The sequence below is a fragment of the Mustela nigripes genome, chromosome 7, assembly GCF_022355385.1.
Source record: "Mustela nigripes isolate SB6536 chromosome 7, MUSNIG.SB6536, whole genome shotgun sequence".
Lineage (NCBI taxonomy): Eukaryota > Metazoa > Chordata > Mammalia > Carnivora > Mustelidae > Mustela > Mustela nigripes.
In genome coordinates this window covers 58,712,843-58,729,278 of record NC_081563.1, presented here as the reverse complement: position 1 = coordinate 58,729,278, position 16,436 = coordinate 58,712,843, and the positions used below count along the sequence as shown (strand labels likewise).

The 16,436-nt window shown below is 37.9% G+C and overlaps 1 protein-coding gene across 4 annotated transcripts in view; it reads left to right on the top strand.

The window, feature by feature from the left end:
* UGP2 (UDP-glucose pyrophosphorylase 2) overlaps positions 1-16,436 on the top strand; it is a 69,969-nt gene that overhangs the window by 10,025 nt on the left and 43,508 nt on the right. For all 4 annotated transcript variants that reach the window (XM_059405979.1, XM_059405978.1, XM_059405977.1 and 1 more), the window contains exons 2-3: positions 8,648-8,775; positions 9,610-9,717. In XM_059405979.1, the coding sequence (XP_059261962.1) occupies positions 8,662-8,775; positions 9,610-9,717 (222 nt within the window). In that variant the 5' untranslated portion in view covers positions 8,648-8,661. The remainder of the gene's footprint in view (positions 1-8,647; positions 8,776-9,609; positions 9,718-16,436) is intronic.

The following is a 16,436-nucleotide window of genomic DNA, read 5'->3' as shown; positions in this document are numbered from 1 at the left end:
AGATCACCCTCAAAATAGCAGAAGCTACTCAAGATCACAGAGTTTGAGCCCTTGGGGAAGTTTCTTAGAGTCTGAGATGCTTTCTCATGATTGTGGCATTCATGCTGGGCCACTAATTTCTAATTTTTTCCTCCTCATTTCTGTGTACCCTGCTCTCAATATGTTGAACGACACTTGAGATGTGTGTTTTGGAAGAATCTTACAATAAATAGAATGCTTTTAATTTCATGGAACAGAAAAGTACAAACATAGTTGGTTTAAAAAAATGAGGGACTTCCATCACATGAATCTTGAAGTGGGATGTTCCAGAGTTGGCTAATTGAATATAAAGAATGTATCAGTCTTTCCCTCCTTCTCCTCTGCTTTCTTAGCCTAGCTTTCTCATTCTTAGGTTAGCTTCCTGTAAGGTCACTAAATGGCAGAAGAAATGGGAGGTGAAGGGTTGGGCACATATATCCAGGGGTGGAAAAGATAATATTTTTTCCATGTGTCTTTTTTCAGTCAGGAGCACCTTTCTCCTAAATTCTTTGGCAAACTATACCCTCGTGACTCACTGACCAGAATCATATTATGTTTCATGCTTAAACCAATCTCTGGAAAGGCTTTAGACCAATCTGGGCCTGGAGCCATCTCCAAAGCATGTGGCCTTAGGGCAGACAATAGGTGACAGAATAGCATTGTCTCTGGAAAAGAACGATGTGCATGGCTGCTTCAAGTGTATTAAGTGGAGTATAGTCTATATCAGAGCTACTCAAAGCAATACAGGTAGCATTCACTTATTAGAAATGCATATTTACCCCCCACCAGACCTACCAGAGTTAGAATCCTGGGAGCTTGCCCAGGAATCTATGTTTTGTTTAGTTTCAGAAGGCTGTTTATTTGAATGATAAAGTGAATACGACTGCCATTAAACTCAGTTATAAACAAAGGGAACGATGCTTGCGTTGACCTCTCCAGGGGCTCAAAGCAATGAATGGATGCGCCGAAAAAATCATGAGGGAAAATCTACAGATTCAACTCTGTTTTCTTCTTTTTTCATTTTTTCTTTTAACAAGGCCTCCAGGTGATTTGTGTGCACAGTAAAGTTTTAGAAGCACTATTTTTTTTTTTTAAAGATTTTATTTATTTATTTATTTGACAGACAGAGATCACAAGTAGGCAGAGGGGCAGGCAGAAAGAGAGAGAGGAGGAAGCAGGCTCTCCGCGGAGCAGACAGCCCGATGCGGGGCTCGATCCCAGGACCCTGGGATCATGACCTGAGCCGAAGGCAGAGGCTCTAACCCACTGAGCCACCCAGGCGCCCCTAGGAGCACTATTAAGATATCACAAACGAACTAAGAAATTGCAACCTTTAGGCATTCTGCTCTAGCCCTTTCATTAACTTTGGCTAATCAAAAAGGTACTTCGGCTACCGGTCTGGTTAAGGAATTTGTATTTGTTTATCGCAAATACAAATCCCATCAGTGAAGAAGTGATATGATTGGGGTTGCAGTTTAGGGAGACCAATCCATTCTGCTTGGTACTACCAGATTAAAGTGACATATGGGCAGACTAGTTAGAAAGATGCTGTCATCATAACCAGGAGATTGAAATGAGAGAGGTTAAAGTAGCAGCAGTGGGAATGAAAAGCAATGAATGGAATTGTGGCAATTGAAGTATATAGTATTGGATTGATGTTATGTGAAGGGAAGGAAGGAAAGAGTCAACTGTGCTGAGGTTTACAGGTCACCTAGCACTGACTAGGAGAATGTTCATATCATGTAGAGCAGCGAGGTGTATTTGGTTTAGATGATTTGGACATGTTGAGTTTGAAGTACCCAACTTGAGTGTCCAGGTGGAAAATGCCTAGAAGGCTGTAGGGAATGTGAATCTGGAGCTCAGGAAAAAAGATCAGGATGCAAGGCACATATTTGGGGATTATCAATAATGAGACTGGTAGGTCATAATTGAGGGGAAGAGTGGTCTGGGGACAGAATCTTAGGAAATTCAGGGAGTAGGAGAAGAAAGAGTCAGTTATGGAAATTGAGGCCTGGTCACAGAGGTAGGAGAAGATGTAGCATATTATCGGGTAATGGAATCCAAAGAAGAAAAACTTTTCTAGGGGGAATAGTCACAAATAACTGAGATTAACAACTACAGTGAGAATCCAAAAGACGATGGTTAGCTTTAATTGGTCATAAATCTAGTCAGTATATGTCCTCAACTTTATCCATGGATATTTCTAGTTACCAGTACATTCTTAGAGTTTTTAAACTTACAGTAGTCCCCTCTTACCTGCTTTCACTTACCTCAACTGAGGTCTAGAAGCGGATGGTCTTCTCCTGACATACTGTCAGAAGGTCAATAGAGACAAACCAGAGAGAAATTTCAGGTCTAGTTCTGAACCACAGCAATAAAGAAAATATTGCAATAAAAGGAAAGCCAATGGAATTTTTTTTCTTGTTTCCTGGTACATTTAAAAGTTACATTTATACTATACTGTACTATACTATACTGTAGTGTGCAGTAGCATTATGTCTAAAAAATATTCATACCTGAATTAAAAATATTTTATTGCTGAAAAATACTAACCATCATCTGCATTTTCAGCAAGTTGTAATCACTGGTTACAGATCACCGTAACAAAGATAATAATGAAAAAGTTTGAAATATTGTGAGCGTACCAGAATGTGACACACAGACACAAGTGAGCAAATGTCACTGAAAAAATGGTGCTGATAGACTTGCTCAATGCAGGGTTACCACAGATCTTCATTTTGTAAAAAAAAAAAAAAAAAAAAAGGTAGGGAGGCAGTATCTGCAAAGATCAATAAAAAGAAGTATGCCTGCACTAGCCTAATGCTGTGTCAATGCCTCTATCATTTACCTCACTTCATCTCATCATGGAGGCATTTTATCTTCTCACAAAGTCAAAAGAAGGCTGAGTACAACACAATATTTTGAGACCACATTCACATATTATTACAGTACAATTATCCTATTTTCTTATTGTTAATCTCGGACTATGCCTAAATGATAGATTAAACTTCATCATAGCTATGTAGGTATAGGAAAAAACATAGTTTATATGGAGTTTGGTACTATCTGCAGTTTCAGACCATCCATTGAGAGTCTTGGAACATATCTGTTGAGGATGAGTGGAGACTCTACTATACTTGGCTCACAAGTCATTTCCTGGTTTAAAGTTAAGTTAGCTCCCTAATACTCTGACTTAGAGTGCCTTTCAGTGTGAGTTTCCAAGGAAGGTTGGGACTGATAAATCTAATTAGTGGTGGGTGGGGAGGTGGCCTGGGGAGAGCTCCTAACCTCTTTGTTGCTCTTGGTATTCTTTCTATAGTCTTTCTGTAGCCTGTGCATTGTGAAACTAGCTTTCTCCTTTAGGAATGTGAAGCTGTGGGGCATGTGGCTGGCTCAGTCATTTAAGCATCTGCCTTCAGCTCAGATCATGATCCCAGAGTCCTGGGATCAGGCCCTGCATGGGGCTCCCTCCTCAGTGGAGATCCTTCTTTTCCCTCTCTCTCTGCCTGCTGGCTCCCCTACTTGTGATCTCTCTCTCTCTGTCAAATAAATAAAATCTTAAAGAAAAAAAAAAAAGAATGTGAACTCGTTTTGTTTGTGCCAGTATCAAGATGTCAGGGAAGGATATTATATATACCTCTTAGTTGATAAAATGGATGAAATGAAATACCTGAATTAAATGTAAACAATCACTTGTTAGATTGTTTCCACCTCTTAATTCTATTGCTTTCCTCTTCCTTTTTTTCTTTCATCATCTTCTTCTTCCCTTTTTTTTTTTTTTTTGGCTCCAGTTGGATAGGAGAAAGCCCACGATGTTGAAATTTTAGTTCTTCTGAACAAGGAAGAATTAGGAAATGGGGGTGGCAGAAAAACTTCTTAAAAAAAAAAAAGAAAGAGAAGTACTGCCAGTTCTATCCCAAATGGACTTAGTTATAATTAAGTCAACCAGGACAACCCTAGTAAGCCCATGTGGAAGGGAGTTTCCTGTTTAGTCCATTGGGTCTAAGAAGACATTCTGATAAAAATGCTTTTGGAGTGTTATTTTTGGATTTTGTGCCAAAGATTAAAGAGAATCAGACTAGGAGGAAAAAATGAGCAGGGTATTTCCACCTCACTGTGGTGGGATGGCACTCAGATAAATTGGCTTTGCTTCTGAGCGCCAGCATTTGCTGGTTCTATGACCTTCGATAACTTAATGAACTATTTCAGCCTCAGTTTCCTCATCTGTAAAATGTTGAGGGTAGATAAAATCTTCCCTCTCATCTCAAAAATGTTTTTTGAGTTATGGCCAAGGCACTGAAAAATTTTTTTAATTTCATAGCTCTTCTTTTTCATTTTAATTAATTAATTAGTGTGTGAATGTACATAAGCGGGGGTCGAGGAAGTCCGGGCTTAGTGAGAGATAGAGAGGGAGTTCTAAGCAGGCTCCATGCTCAGTGCAGATATCTCACAAGCCCGATACCATGACCTGAGCCAGCACCAAGAGTTGGCCGCTTAATTGACCAAGCCACACAGGCACCTCAGTAATGAATGTGATTCCTAATCCACTCTCTGTCCAAGGTTGAGGATGAGCAATTCTCTGTTGCTAGGAAGTGAGAAGGAATAAAACATTTTGGGATTTTAGGAATCTTGCATTATTCTGGGGGTTCTTTAATTGACCTTCCATTAGAAAGACGATTGTCATTGCCAGAATGGCAACCTGAGAATATTAAGTCCAAGAAAGCTTTAGAGGTCTGTACTTCTTTTCCTACCAGAAGTTCCAGACATTTATTAGAAATTCAGGATGGAGGGGCGACTGGGTGGCTCCGTGGGTTTGGGCCTCTGCCTTTGGCTCAGGTCATGGTCCCAAGGTCCTGGGATTGGGCTCCGCATCAGGCTCTCTGCTTGGCGGGGATCCTGCTTCCCTCTCTCTTTCTGCCTGCCTCTCTGCCTGCCAGTGATCTCTGTCTGTCAAATAAATAAATAAATCTTAAAAAAGAAAAGAAAAGAAAAGAAATTCAGGATGGATAAGGAGGTCGCCACTAAGGGAAATGGTTTCTAGCTCCGTGCCTCCCAATCTGTGTCAGGTGTTTAAGATAGACACCCTTCTTGATTAAGCATAAATTATTATTTTGCATATACTTCAATCCTTAAAAGGCCTTCTTTATTCTTCATTCCCTAAAAAACAAAGCTTCGTAGTAGCACTGCCCAGAGAAAAGGGAAGGAAACAGCAGTGGGATAGGGTGGAAGATGTGATAGGTTCTTTTAATGTTCTTTGTTGTATTAGCTGTTCATATCTATAGATTGGCTGGGAAGAATACAAATTGTTCTGTATTTGCATTTGGTGCTCTATCAAAGAAATGGGAAGAGTAAAGGTTAGGGATATTTATTACAACTTGAGTTTGAATCTGTGTCTGGGTTTTTTTGAATCTGTATCCTAAGGTTGAACTTCCTACAGCTGGCAAATACCACATGTAACATTAAATTTGTCTTTCAGCCAGCCTTTCTTAGCTTGGCTTGATAGGGAGGATTGTGAGATGGGTTTTGTGTGTTTTGACCTTAAATCATATAGAATGATATGCAGTTCTGTAGAGGAAGTCTCTAAAGCTTGGTGATTTTTTTTTCATTGTTCAATCTTTGTTTTTGTTTTTGTTTTTGTTTTACTGTTCTCATGTAGACAAATCTCAAAAACAGCTTCTATAATTATCTTTCAACTTTGCAGTTACATTTATTGTTATCTCATCTTGGCATTTGCCCAGAATATAAATTAAATGTTTCCATCACTAATTTTTAGGAATGTGGACTGGGAATGCTGGCTTTCAGAATCTCACTTCAACAAAGTAGCAAGTCTGTAGATGTCTTTGAGTCCAACAAAAACTTTTTAAAAAATCATTATAAAGTTCTTGATCTATTTTAATCCATCTGTGACACAGAATCAAAAAATTCATGTGTTCCTTAATTTAGATGTTGTATATTTAGTAGATTTTTCTTCTGAATTATTTCTTAAATATAGGAGTTGGGTTAAAGATTGGAGGAGAGATATTCCAGGTATATATGGGGCAGCAGGGTGGGGGGTACTTAAACTATGACAAATTTTAAATTATAGTTAAGTCAGCCAAGGGATGAACCGTATAGTTGATGTCATGTTAATTCTAGTTTAAAATGTTCTGCAGGATTTTTTAATTTACCTATCTATCATAGTTATGCAGAGGTGCTCATCCATTGTTAGGAATTTTTACAAATGAAATGTTGCTACTTACTAGTGGAAACATACATTTAGATTGGTTATGGAACACTTGTGTTTCTTAGCTAAAAGAAGTTATTTATGGACCACTGTTTGGGTCACTTAAAAGTTTTACTAGAGTCATAAACTTAGTTGTGTTGTGATTTATGCCTATAAAAAGAGCACAGTTAGAAAATGGCTATTCTAGAATTAGATTGTATGCTGTCACCAGATTTCCTCTTTTTTTTTTTCTCTGTTGGATTTCAATATGACAGAACATGGATTTTAAAAAGTTTTTGAAGAGTGATGTTAAATATCTCATTTGTTAACAATTTTAGGTATTTGGGAGGAGAGGCTATCTACATTAAATAAACTGCTTTAAGAGTTACTTAATTTACTAATTTCTGCTCTCACGAGTATCTTAAAAGTATTATGTTGGCTTTAACTCTGTCTGTATAAATGTTTTCTTCTGCCCAGATAACAAATAGAAGAATTTATGTTGGAGGCATTTGGTTGGATCAGTCAGTTAAGCATGGGATTCTTGGTTTCGGCTCAGGTGATCTCAGGGTCCTGGGATTGAGCCCTAAATTGGCTCTGCGTTCAGGATATAGTCTTCTTGAGATTCTCCCTCTCTGGGGCACCTTGGTGGTTCAGTCATTTAAGCATCTGCTATGAGCTCAGGTCATGATCCCAGGCTTGTGGGTTCGAGTCCCCCATGAGTCTCCTTGCTCGGCAGGGAGCCTGCTTCTCCCTCTCCCTCTGTCTGATGCTCCCCCTGCTTGTGCTCCCTCTCTCTGTCTCTCTGCCTGAGTGACAAATAAATAAATAAATAAATATTTTTTTTTTAAAGATTTTTTATTTATTTATCAGAGAGAGAGGGGGGAGCGAGCGAGCACAGGCAGACAGAATGGCAGGCAGAGGCAGAGGGAGAAGCAGGCTCCCCGCCGAGCAAGGAGCCTGATGTGGGACTCGATCCCAGCACGCTGGGATCATGACCTGAGCCGAAGGCAGCTGCTCAGCCAACTGAGCCACCCAGGCGTCCCAAATCTTTTTTTTTTTAATGCAGAGATTCTCCCTCTCCCTCTCCTTATACCTCTCCCCCGATCTCACCTCTAAAATAAATAAATCTTAAAAAAAATTTATGTATGTGGGAGGGAGTATTTTTTGTTTAGTTTGCTTTTTTTTTTTTAATTTATTTGACAGAGAGAGATCACAAGTAGGCAGAGAGGCAGGCAGAGAGAGAGAGAGAGAGAGAGGGAAGCAGGCTCCCCGCTGAGCAGAGAGCCCGATGCGGGACTCGATCCCAGGACCCTGAGATCGTGACCTGAGCCGAAGGCAGCGGCTTAACCCACTGAGCCACCCAGGTGCCCCTATTTTTAGTTCTATTGAACTATTCTGCTAAATTAACGTTTGTAGGACTTGTTATCACACAAAATGTTTGAACATAAGCTTCAAAGCTACATTTATAAAATAAGTTTGAGTTAGGTATTGAAAAAGAACAGGTGAACAATAGTCTGATTATCCCTTATTTTATAAGTAATAGACAACATAATTACTATCTAGATAGCTAAGCATGTAAAACAACCTATGTTGGCATTTTCTTCCCAAGGTACTTAGGCTTGGGATGTTTTCTTTTTCTATGTTTTTCTATTTTTATTTGTTTTCATCTATCAGGCATTTCTGTCACCTTTAGTGAGCCATCTTTAGTGAGATCTGCCTGTCAGAGAGATTCCCAGCTTTGCCAAAAGCCCCTATAGTCTTGTCTGACACAGATAAGCCTGTAAAGTCTTGGCTGAAATTGAGGACAAGAAACGAGGAAGCAGCCCTGTGTCCTTTTAAGTGAAAATTTTGATGCCATAGACAGAGGCGCCTGGGAGTTGCCAGTGTCTTTTAAGGGGTTATTCTTTAAGGGATGTAAAACTGGAAATTAAGAATTCCTTAATTTTTTCATCTGGCCTGGGGGGAAGGGTATTTTTTTTTTCTTCCGTGAAGTTGCTAACCCCTTTGGTTCTCTTATGAGGCAGTACTTCCATAAGGGGGATGTTCTGTAAAATAGACCCTTACTAACATTATTCCAGTTTTCTCATTTTTCTCCAGCTTTGATGGCTAAGACGGAAACATTAGTAGAGATGGAATGGAACTATATGAACAAGTGAAGATTAATCCTTTTATTCCCACATGCCCCTGCTTCCTAAAAGTGTTTATTAGTGTTTCAGATATACCAGGAATGCATATAGGTGCCAAATTTGAGGCCATTTGCTTATATAGTCTTAATTAGTTGATACTACTGAAATCCTTTGAGAAGGTGATGAGATCATAGGATTGAGCCCTTTTAATTTCCTGGTGCACTAGAAATAAATCAGTTATAGCTTACCAGCTGTTTGGATGGCTGTCTGATTTTTCTGTTGGTGTTTTTATGTTTTTAAGATCTTAGCAAAGCCATGTCTCAAGATGGTGCTTCTCAGTTTCAAGAAGTCATTCGACAAGAGCTAGAATTATCTGTGAAGAAAGAACTAGAAAAAATACTTACCACAGCACCATCACATGAGTTTGAGGTAAGGATTCCACAGGGTTTTTTGCTTCCATCCATCAATATACTAAATTCCTATTGCTGCTATTAATTATCCAGCCTGAAATAAGCACAAAAATATAAGAGCAATAAAAAAAAGTAAGGATTGCTTAACAATTAAGGATTTTTAGCATTTACCCATTGTTAAACTTTTGTCCTTTCTTTTTTAATTCTAGGAAGTTTCTAAAGTCTAAGAATCAGAACAAAATTTTATTTGTTCTATTCTAATATCATTGGGTAGAAAAATGGATACCAGTATTTAGTTAGAATTGTGAGAAGTTTATCAACCATATATCCTGCTGCATGCCTTTTTCCAGAGAGCCAGTTTTAATAGAACCGTGCTACTTTGTCAGCTATCATAGAGGTTTCCCATCATAGACAGTTATTTTTCCTTTTCGGCTTATAAATCAATAGATCATCCTTTTCGTTTTCAAATTTGTTTGTACTTAATGTTTTGAGTTTAGATGTGTCTTGTTCCTTTTTCTTTAGATAAAGATTAATTTTCATTTAAAGAGGCAGTGAAAGATACTGATGAATAAATGTAGGAACCAGTTGAAATTTCCATGAAGCTAATGGTGTTCAGTTTATGTGATGCTGGTGGGAGATTTGGAGGATGATTTGCTTCTATTTCTTTAAGTCTGGTTCCTGTTAGCTTTTTTCCTTCACTTTTAAGTTGGGGATTTAGAAAAGTCTCTGCTCTACTTCATGTTCTAATAGTATAAGAATTTCATTGAAAGATGTTTTAAATGTATAATATGTATTTTTATTTATTAAATAGCAAGCATTTTGCTAGTTGTAACAAGAACTTCTATTTTAATAGCACACCAAAAAAGACCTTGATGGATTTCGGAAGCTATTTCATAGATTTCTACAAGAAAAGGGACCATCTGTGGATTGGGGAAAAATCCAGAGACCTCCAGAAGATTCGGTAAGTTTTAGATAATATTTAGGAAAATTTAAGCTAATTTGAAATGTGGGTTTAAATTGGGGCTGAGGTACTGTGGGTAAGAACCATCACTTGAGACATAGACAGGAATTGCTTTGCGTTCTCTTCTCTCATGCCAAAACTACAGAGATAACCTACTGCTTTCCCTTCTGTTAGTCCCATATTTATAGTCCTGCAGAGGACTTAGGAAAGTCTAGTCTCCCTATGATACTAACTCATACCTTTTTTTTTTCCTTAGGGATTTTATTTATTTGAGAGAGAGAGAGAGAGAGTGAGAAAGCAAGCACAAGCAGGGGGAGGGGCAGAGGGAGAAGCAGACTCTCTGCTGAGCAGGGAGCTGACTGAGCCACCCAGGCACCCCATCACTACCTCATAACTTGACATCCCTGAATATGAGGTAAATCTTTTGCAAAGTACCAAGCACACAGTAAGAGCTTCATTTATGTTCTTTTCTTCCTTCTGTCTCCCAAAGCATCTGATTTCTCATAGCCTTTAGTGTTTTGTATAGATGTTAAGTCGCCTACTTAAAGCTCTCCTCATGCCTTGAAACCATCTTTATAGCCATATTTCCCCTGCCTGCTTTTCACATGTTGTATTTCCTGGCTTTTAGACTTCTGTGTATGTCATTTTCTTGGAATACTTTGGTCTCTTCACCTATCGAATGCTGCTCATTGTTTGAGGCTCAGGCCAAATACCTTCACCTCTGTCCTGGACCCTTACCATAAAGCTGCTCTGAAGAAGTATAGTGCAGTAGTATCAGAGGTACAAATCCTAGTTTTACTACTTAGGAGTTTTACGTAAAATGTGAATAAAACCAAGTTATTTACGTACTTTAGAGGGTGGCTATGAGGCTTTATTAAACAATATATGTGGAAACATGTTAAACCATGAAGCATTTTTCAGATACCAGTGGTTTTTTCCACCATCATGTGGCACTTAGCTGGCTTGAGTAATAGTTGATTGTATGCATGTGTTGTCGTATTTCTAGACCTTGAAGCCAGGGAACCCTGTGTCCTGAGCAAATGTTTGTTGAATGGATGATCTAAATGCAGTTATTGTCTAGGGAATATGTTTTGTTAACATTGTGACCTGTCTTCTCTTTCCCATTTGTAATCTGCTGCTTTGTAGTACTTTTCATTGTAGGTAGAAGAGACTTGGTAGAGGAGAGCAATTGTTTATAGATAGTTTATCTTTTAAATGTCTATAATCTTAGGTAATCTAATATTGGTTTTAAAACCATGTTGTTTAGAGCAGGGGTTTGGCAGAGTACTGCCTGAAGGCTACTCCACTGACTGTATTTGTAAAGGTTTATTGGAACATAACTGCACACATTCACTTATATACCATTTATGGTGGCTTAAGCTAATGGAGTCTCTTATATTTTTTCCTGAGAAAATCTTAAATACAGTTCCTGGTCAGTAGTACTTTTATTTCAGTATGTGGAAAATGCTTTTTAGTGATTAAACTTGTTAAAATTATGAAATACATGCTTATTGGAAAAAAAAAATCCCACCTGAGCATTCACCTTGAGGAGTTTCTCATTGTTTATGTTGAAGTTAAAATTTTTCCTGCCTATAATGCTTGCTTGTTACTGTGTGTTTGTGTGTGTGTGTGTGTGTTGCTTTGGTCTTTGATTCCGTGGCCTTAGTAAATTAATTATAATTTATTTTTCTGATTTTAGGTGTAGAATTAGTAATATTTTCTCCTGGAAAAAGAGTAAGAGAATTCTGGATAATTTAATGGTTTTAAAAAAAGGAACTATTTGTGAGGCGCCTGGGTGGCTCAGTGGGTTAAGCCTCTGCCTTCTTCGGCTCAGGTCAGGATCCCAGGGTTCTGGGATCCAGCCCCGCATCTGCTCAGCAGAGAGTCTGCTTCCACCTCCCCCTCTGCTTCTTTGCTTACTTGTGATCTCTCTTTCTCTTTGTCAAATAAATAAAATCTTTTAAAAAGGAACTATTTGTAAATTCAGTCAGATTTTTAAAAGTGTTTGGGAATAGGCCTAAAAGTATAACAAAAATTTAGGTAAGTGTATTTCTCTCCTCTTAAGTAACTGTAATTTTTTCCTAGGAATTTATTCCTCATTGAAATAACTTCATTTTTCTAATAAATGATGAACCTGGGTGGAAAGATATGGTTCATTCTTGCTTACATACCTGGACTTCTTTGTTTTTTTTTCTGCACAAACGTAACTGTTTGGTGATAGTGCCTACCTTGAAGGAAGGCACACAGATTTGTTACTTTCAGTATATTTTAACGTTCAAGGTTCTGCTTTGCCAGTGAGAAATTTACCTTTGTGTATTTTGAGAGCAGATTGTAATATAAAGAAGGGTTTCTTGGAATACAGATTGCAGGGTGAAGAAGGAAGGGAGCGAGGGATCAGAACCACCTAGAGATTTTTCCAGTTCAGTAGTACCGTCTCCAACAAAGTTCTGACAAACACTTTCAAGAGACTGTGTGCCTGTAGTGAGCCATAGTAACTGACAGGAATGCAGAGTTGATATGGAAAAAGAATAAGTAAATAAAATTCTGGATATAATTTGATTTCATGAAGTCTTTTCTCTGTTTATAATAGTGTTAAGTCTTCATTAAAAATTCTGAAACCTGGTTTTAAGCATCTTTAAGAAAATATGTTTATAATCCCGTGTGTCCTTAATTCGAAGGTTTCAGAGTTCTGAGGCAAAAGATAAGTTTGCTCCTTCATGGCCTGAGCTTCTTGAAGGCACAAATGTTATACTTTGCATGTTAACAACTTTCGCAAATAGTTCTGAGAATGAAGATCATGGGACAATGTTGTTCACCTTGCTTCCCTACATTCCTCCAGCTCCCTATCTCCCTATCTCCTTCACTACACAATGTCTGTAGTGAAGAGATTGTCTGTCTCTTGTCATGGAGATTATACAGAGATCAGTTTTCCTCTCAAAGAACACCTTTCTTTAGTACACACGGTTTTTTGCTTTTTGGGTTTTTTGTTTTGTTTTGTTTAAGATTTTATTCATTCATTCATTCATTCATTTATTTATTTATTTATTTATTTATTTAAGAGAGAGTGAGAGCACAGAGGAGAGTGAGGGAGAAGCAGACTCCCTGATGAGCAGGGAGCTGGGGGCTGGATCCTTTGACTCTCAGATGATGAGCTGAGCCAAAGGCAAACACAGGCCATCCAGGCATTCCTGTACACATAGGTTTTGTCTTTTAAATATGTGTGATACTTGAGTCTCCTAACTGAAAAGAAAATATTGTGGTAGAATAGTTATTTCGAGTAAGATTTCTCATATCAGCCTTGCATCAAAGCTGTGCTTGTAAACACTGTTATAATAGAGTATTTCTGTTTTTATATAGGAGTTGGCAACTACCAGTTGGCCATCTTGTTTTATAAATAAAGTTTTATTGGAACACAGTCTATACATACTGTCCTGTGACAGTGACAGAGTTGAATAGTTGGAATTGAGACCATGTGGCTTATATAACCTAATGTACTTCCTTCCTGGCCTTTTATGGAAAAGTTTTGCTGACCCCATTTTAGTATACTTATTTTTAAAAGTTCTTCAGTAGTTTTTTTACTTCTTTGGCCTCCAGAAAGTTCATACAGTACTATAATACCATTGCCTGTATTCACTGTAACTTACTCATTGTTTAAACTAGAAGACTGTATCTCCCATTCCCTTCCCCCACTTTGCTCACTTGCCTCCCCCTTCACAACCATGAGTTTATTCTGCACATACGTGGTTTTTTTTTGGAAAGCCTATTGAGTCCACTGGTGCCTGCCCAGCTCAATTGATAAAGCATCTGACTCTTGATCTCAGGGCCAAGTTCAAACCCCACATTGGGCATGGAGCCTACTTTAAAAAAAAAAAAGGAGTCCATGTTTTATTGAATTATGGGTAAGAGAAAAGAATTCAGTTTATGGAGTTAAGGGGTAAGGCTCTGTTCCAATTTTGTGACTATTAATTGTGTAAATGTTATAATCAAGGTATACTTGATATTTAGCTATATAAACAAAAGAAAGTTTTATTTATTTATTTAAGATTTTATTTATTTGATACAGAGAGAGATAGTGAGAGAGAGCACAAGCAGGGGAAGCAGCAGGCAGGGGGAGAGGGAGAAGCAGGCTCTCCACTGAACAAGGAGTCTGATGTGGATCGTGACCTGAGCTGAAGGCAGATATTTAAAAGACTGAGCTACCCACATGTCCCAAAAGAAAGTTTTATAAAAACGTATTAAGGTAAATATTTGGATTAGAACAAGGAAGGACCAGTGAGCATGTACAGCTTCATTTGACCATTTCATTGTTTTCTAGAGAGGTTGTATCTTGTTCCTGACCAAACTTAATGTTTGAGTTTATATGTTGGATAGACAGGGATGGGAACTAGATAAAGAAACAAGGAGGTACAGAGCCTGCTTAAGAAGGTACTGTGGCCAGTAGTTTCTTTTGAACTTGAACTTAAAACCTAACATTATCACTTGGCTGACAGTGATCTCTGGTGATAATAGGGTACATTCTCATTTATGTAAAAAAAAATGTTCTCTAAAGAAGATTTTTCCATTTAGATAGGAACACAAGGTCCCTGGTTGACTTGTCATTGTTCTTGTTTTAAAGTTCCCAAAAGGGTGAGGATTTATTTGTAAATGGGGAAGAGTTACATAGGGTCAGCTCTTTTTTTTTTTTTTTTTTTTTTTAAGCAGAGAATTGGCATGAAGAATATCACATAATACAATTTTAGCCTCAATAGCTTTTTTTTTGTGCTACATAAAATAACTGAGAGCTTTTCTTGGTCTATCAGTAAAAAACATTAAAATGTGTATGTTTAAATGGGAAGGCATTCTGAGAAAGTTAGCATATATGTGCAGAGTAAAAATACACAGTGTTTTTTTTTTTTTTGGAAGATGAATCATAGTATATTGTGCAGCTAATGTTTGCACATCTTTTTTTTGAAAGACTTACTGGAGGCAGTTTGGCTGAGGATTTGACATGATGTGACACAGGATGGTTTGCTTGGAGTATCCCTTGTTGGGTGAAAATTTTCCAACTGCAATTACCTAATGGTATAGCCATTCGAGACTTGTTTTTTGTGTGTACAAAGAAAAATAAGATCTTGAATGTGAAAGTCCTCCACAAAAGGAAATAGTGACATTTAAGGAAATGGCCCTAAGGATATGGCCGGATACCAAGATTTTAATCTTTTCCTTGATTTTGAAGTTTTAAACTGGTAATATATAGAACTACTAATGTAAGCAAATATGTATATATTAATTTAGCAAATATTGCTAAAGATCTAATTCCCTACTTCTGATTCCATGACAAAATCAATAGTATTTAATTTTCCCCAGGACTACCTTCCTTCACATGCCTTTATATACAGGGCCTTTATTTCTGGAAGGGAATGTGACAAAGAAGGCTGATTTGGGGACTGTTATTTTTAACTCCATTTTGGTTACTTATTTCACTACAGAAATAGTGATGGTAAATATGTGGCCATTTTAATGTCAGTTCCATTATTGGCTTTGAGAGGCTCCAGGTAATTGTGTTAGAGCAAGGTCTCTAATGACTGCCCTTGTGTCTAGAACAGAGGACCATCTAGTCCCACAATATTGAGTTCCTTGGAAAAATTGTAACATGGGTATAGATGGTAGTACACTCTGTGAACATGCCATTGCCCCCTGCCCAACCCCTACACACAGATTTTGGACATTGGCTCATGTTTTTCAAGACCTAATAGAAATAATTTTATTTATTATAATGTCCAAGTTTATCTTTCATGTAGGCATTTTGTGTCTTAAAATCAGATGAAAAAAATATATCTGTGAGGTTCTTCTATCTCACATCTTCAACTGGGGTACAACTGTGAGGGAATTTACATTTATTAACTATATAATAGTCCTGAACCTACAAGATAGATAGACCAATCCTACCTACAGTTCTTTCTATCCTGTAATTTCCTGGGGATGTTTTACAGTTCAAACCCATTTTGACCCTTGAATAAGATGAGTTTGAACTGGGCGCCTGGGTGGCTCAGTGGGTTAAAGTCTCTGCCTTTGGCTCAGGTCATGTTCTCAGGGTCCTGGGATCGAGTCCCGCATCAGGGCCTCTGCTCAGCAGGGAGCCTTCTTCCTCCTCTCTCTCTGCCTGCCTCTCTGCTTACTTGTGATCTCTGTCAAATAAATAAATAAAATCTTAAAAAAAAAAAAAAGATGATTTCGAACTGTGTGGGTCCAGTTATGCATGAGTTTTTTACAATACTGTAAATGTATTTTCCCTTCCTTATTCTTTTCTCTAACTTACCTTCTTATAAGAATCCTGTATATAATGCACACACAAAATGTATATTAATCTACAATTTATATTATTGGTAAGGCTTCCATTTAAGAGTAGTCTATTAGTGGGGCGCCTGGGTGGCTCAGTGGGTTAAGCCGCTGCCTTCGGCTCAGGTCATGATCTCAGGGTCCTGGGATCTAGTCCCGCATCGGGCTCTCTGCTCAGCAGGGAGCCTGCTTCCCTCTCTCTCTCTCTGCCTGCCTCTCCATCTACTTGTGATTTATCTCTGTCAAATAAATAAATAAAATCTTTAAAAAAAAGAGTAGTCTATTAGTAGTTAACTTTTGTGGTAATCAAAAGTTAATACACAGATTTTTTTTTAAAAAAGAGTAGTCTATTAGTAGTTAACTTTTGTGGTAATCAAAAGTTAATACACAGATTTTTTTTT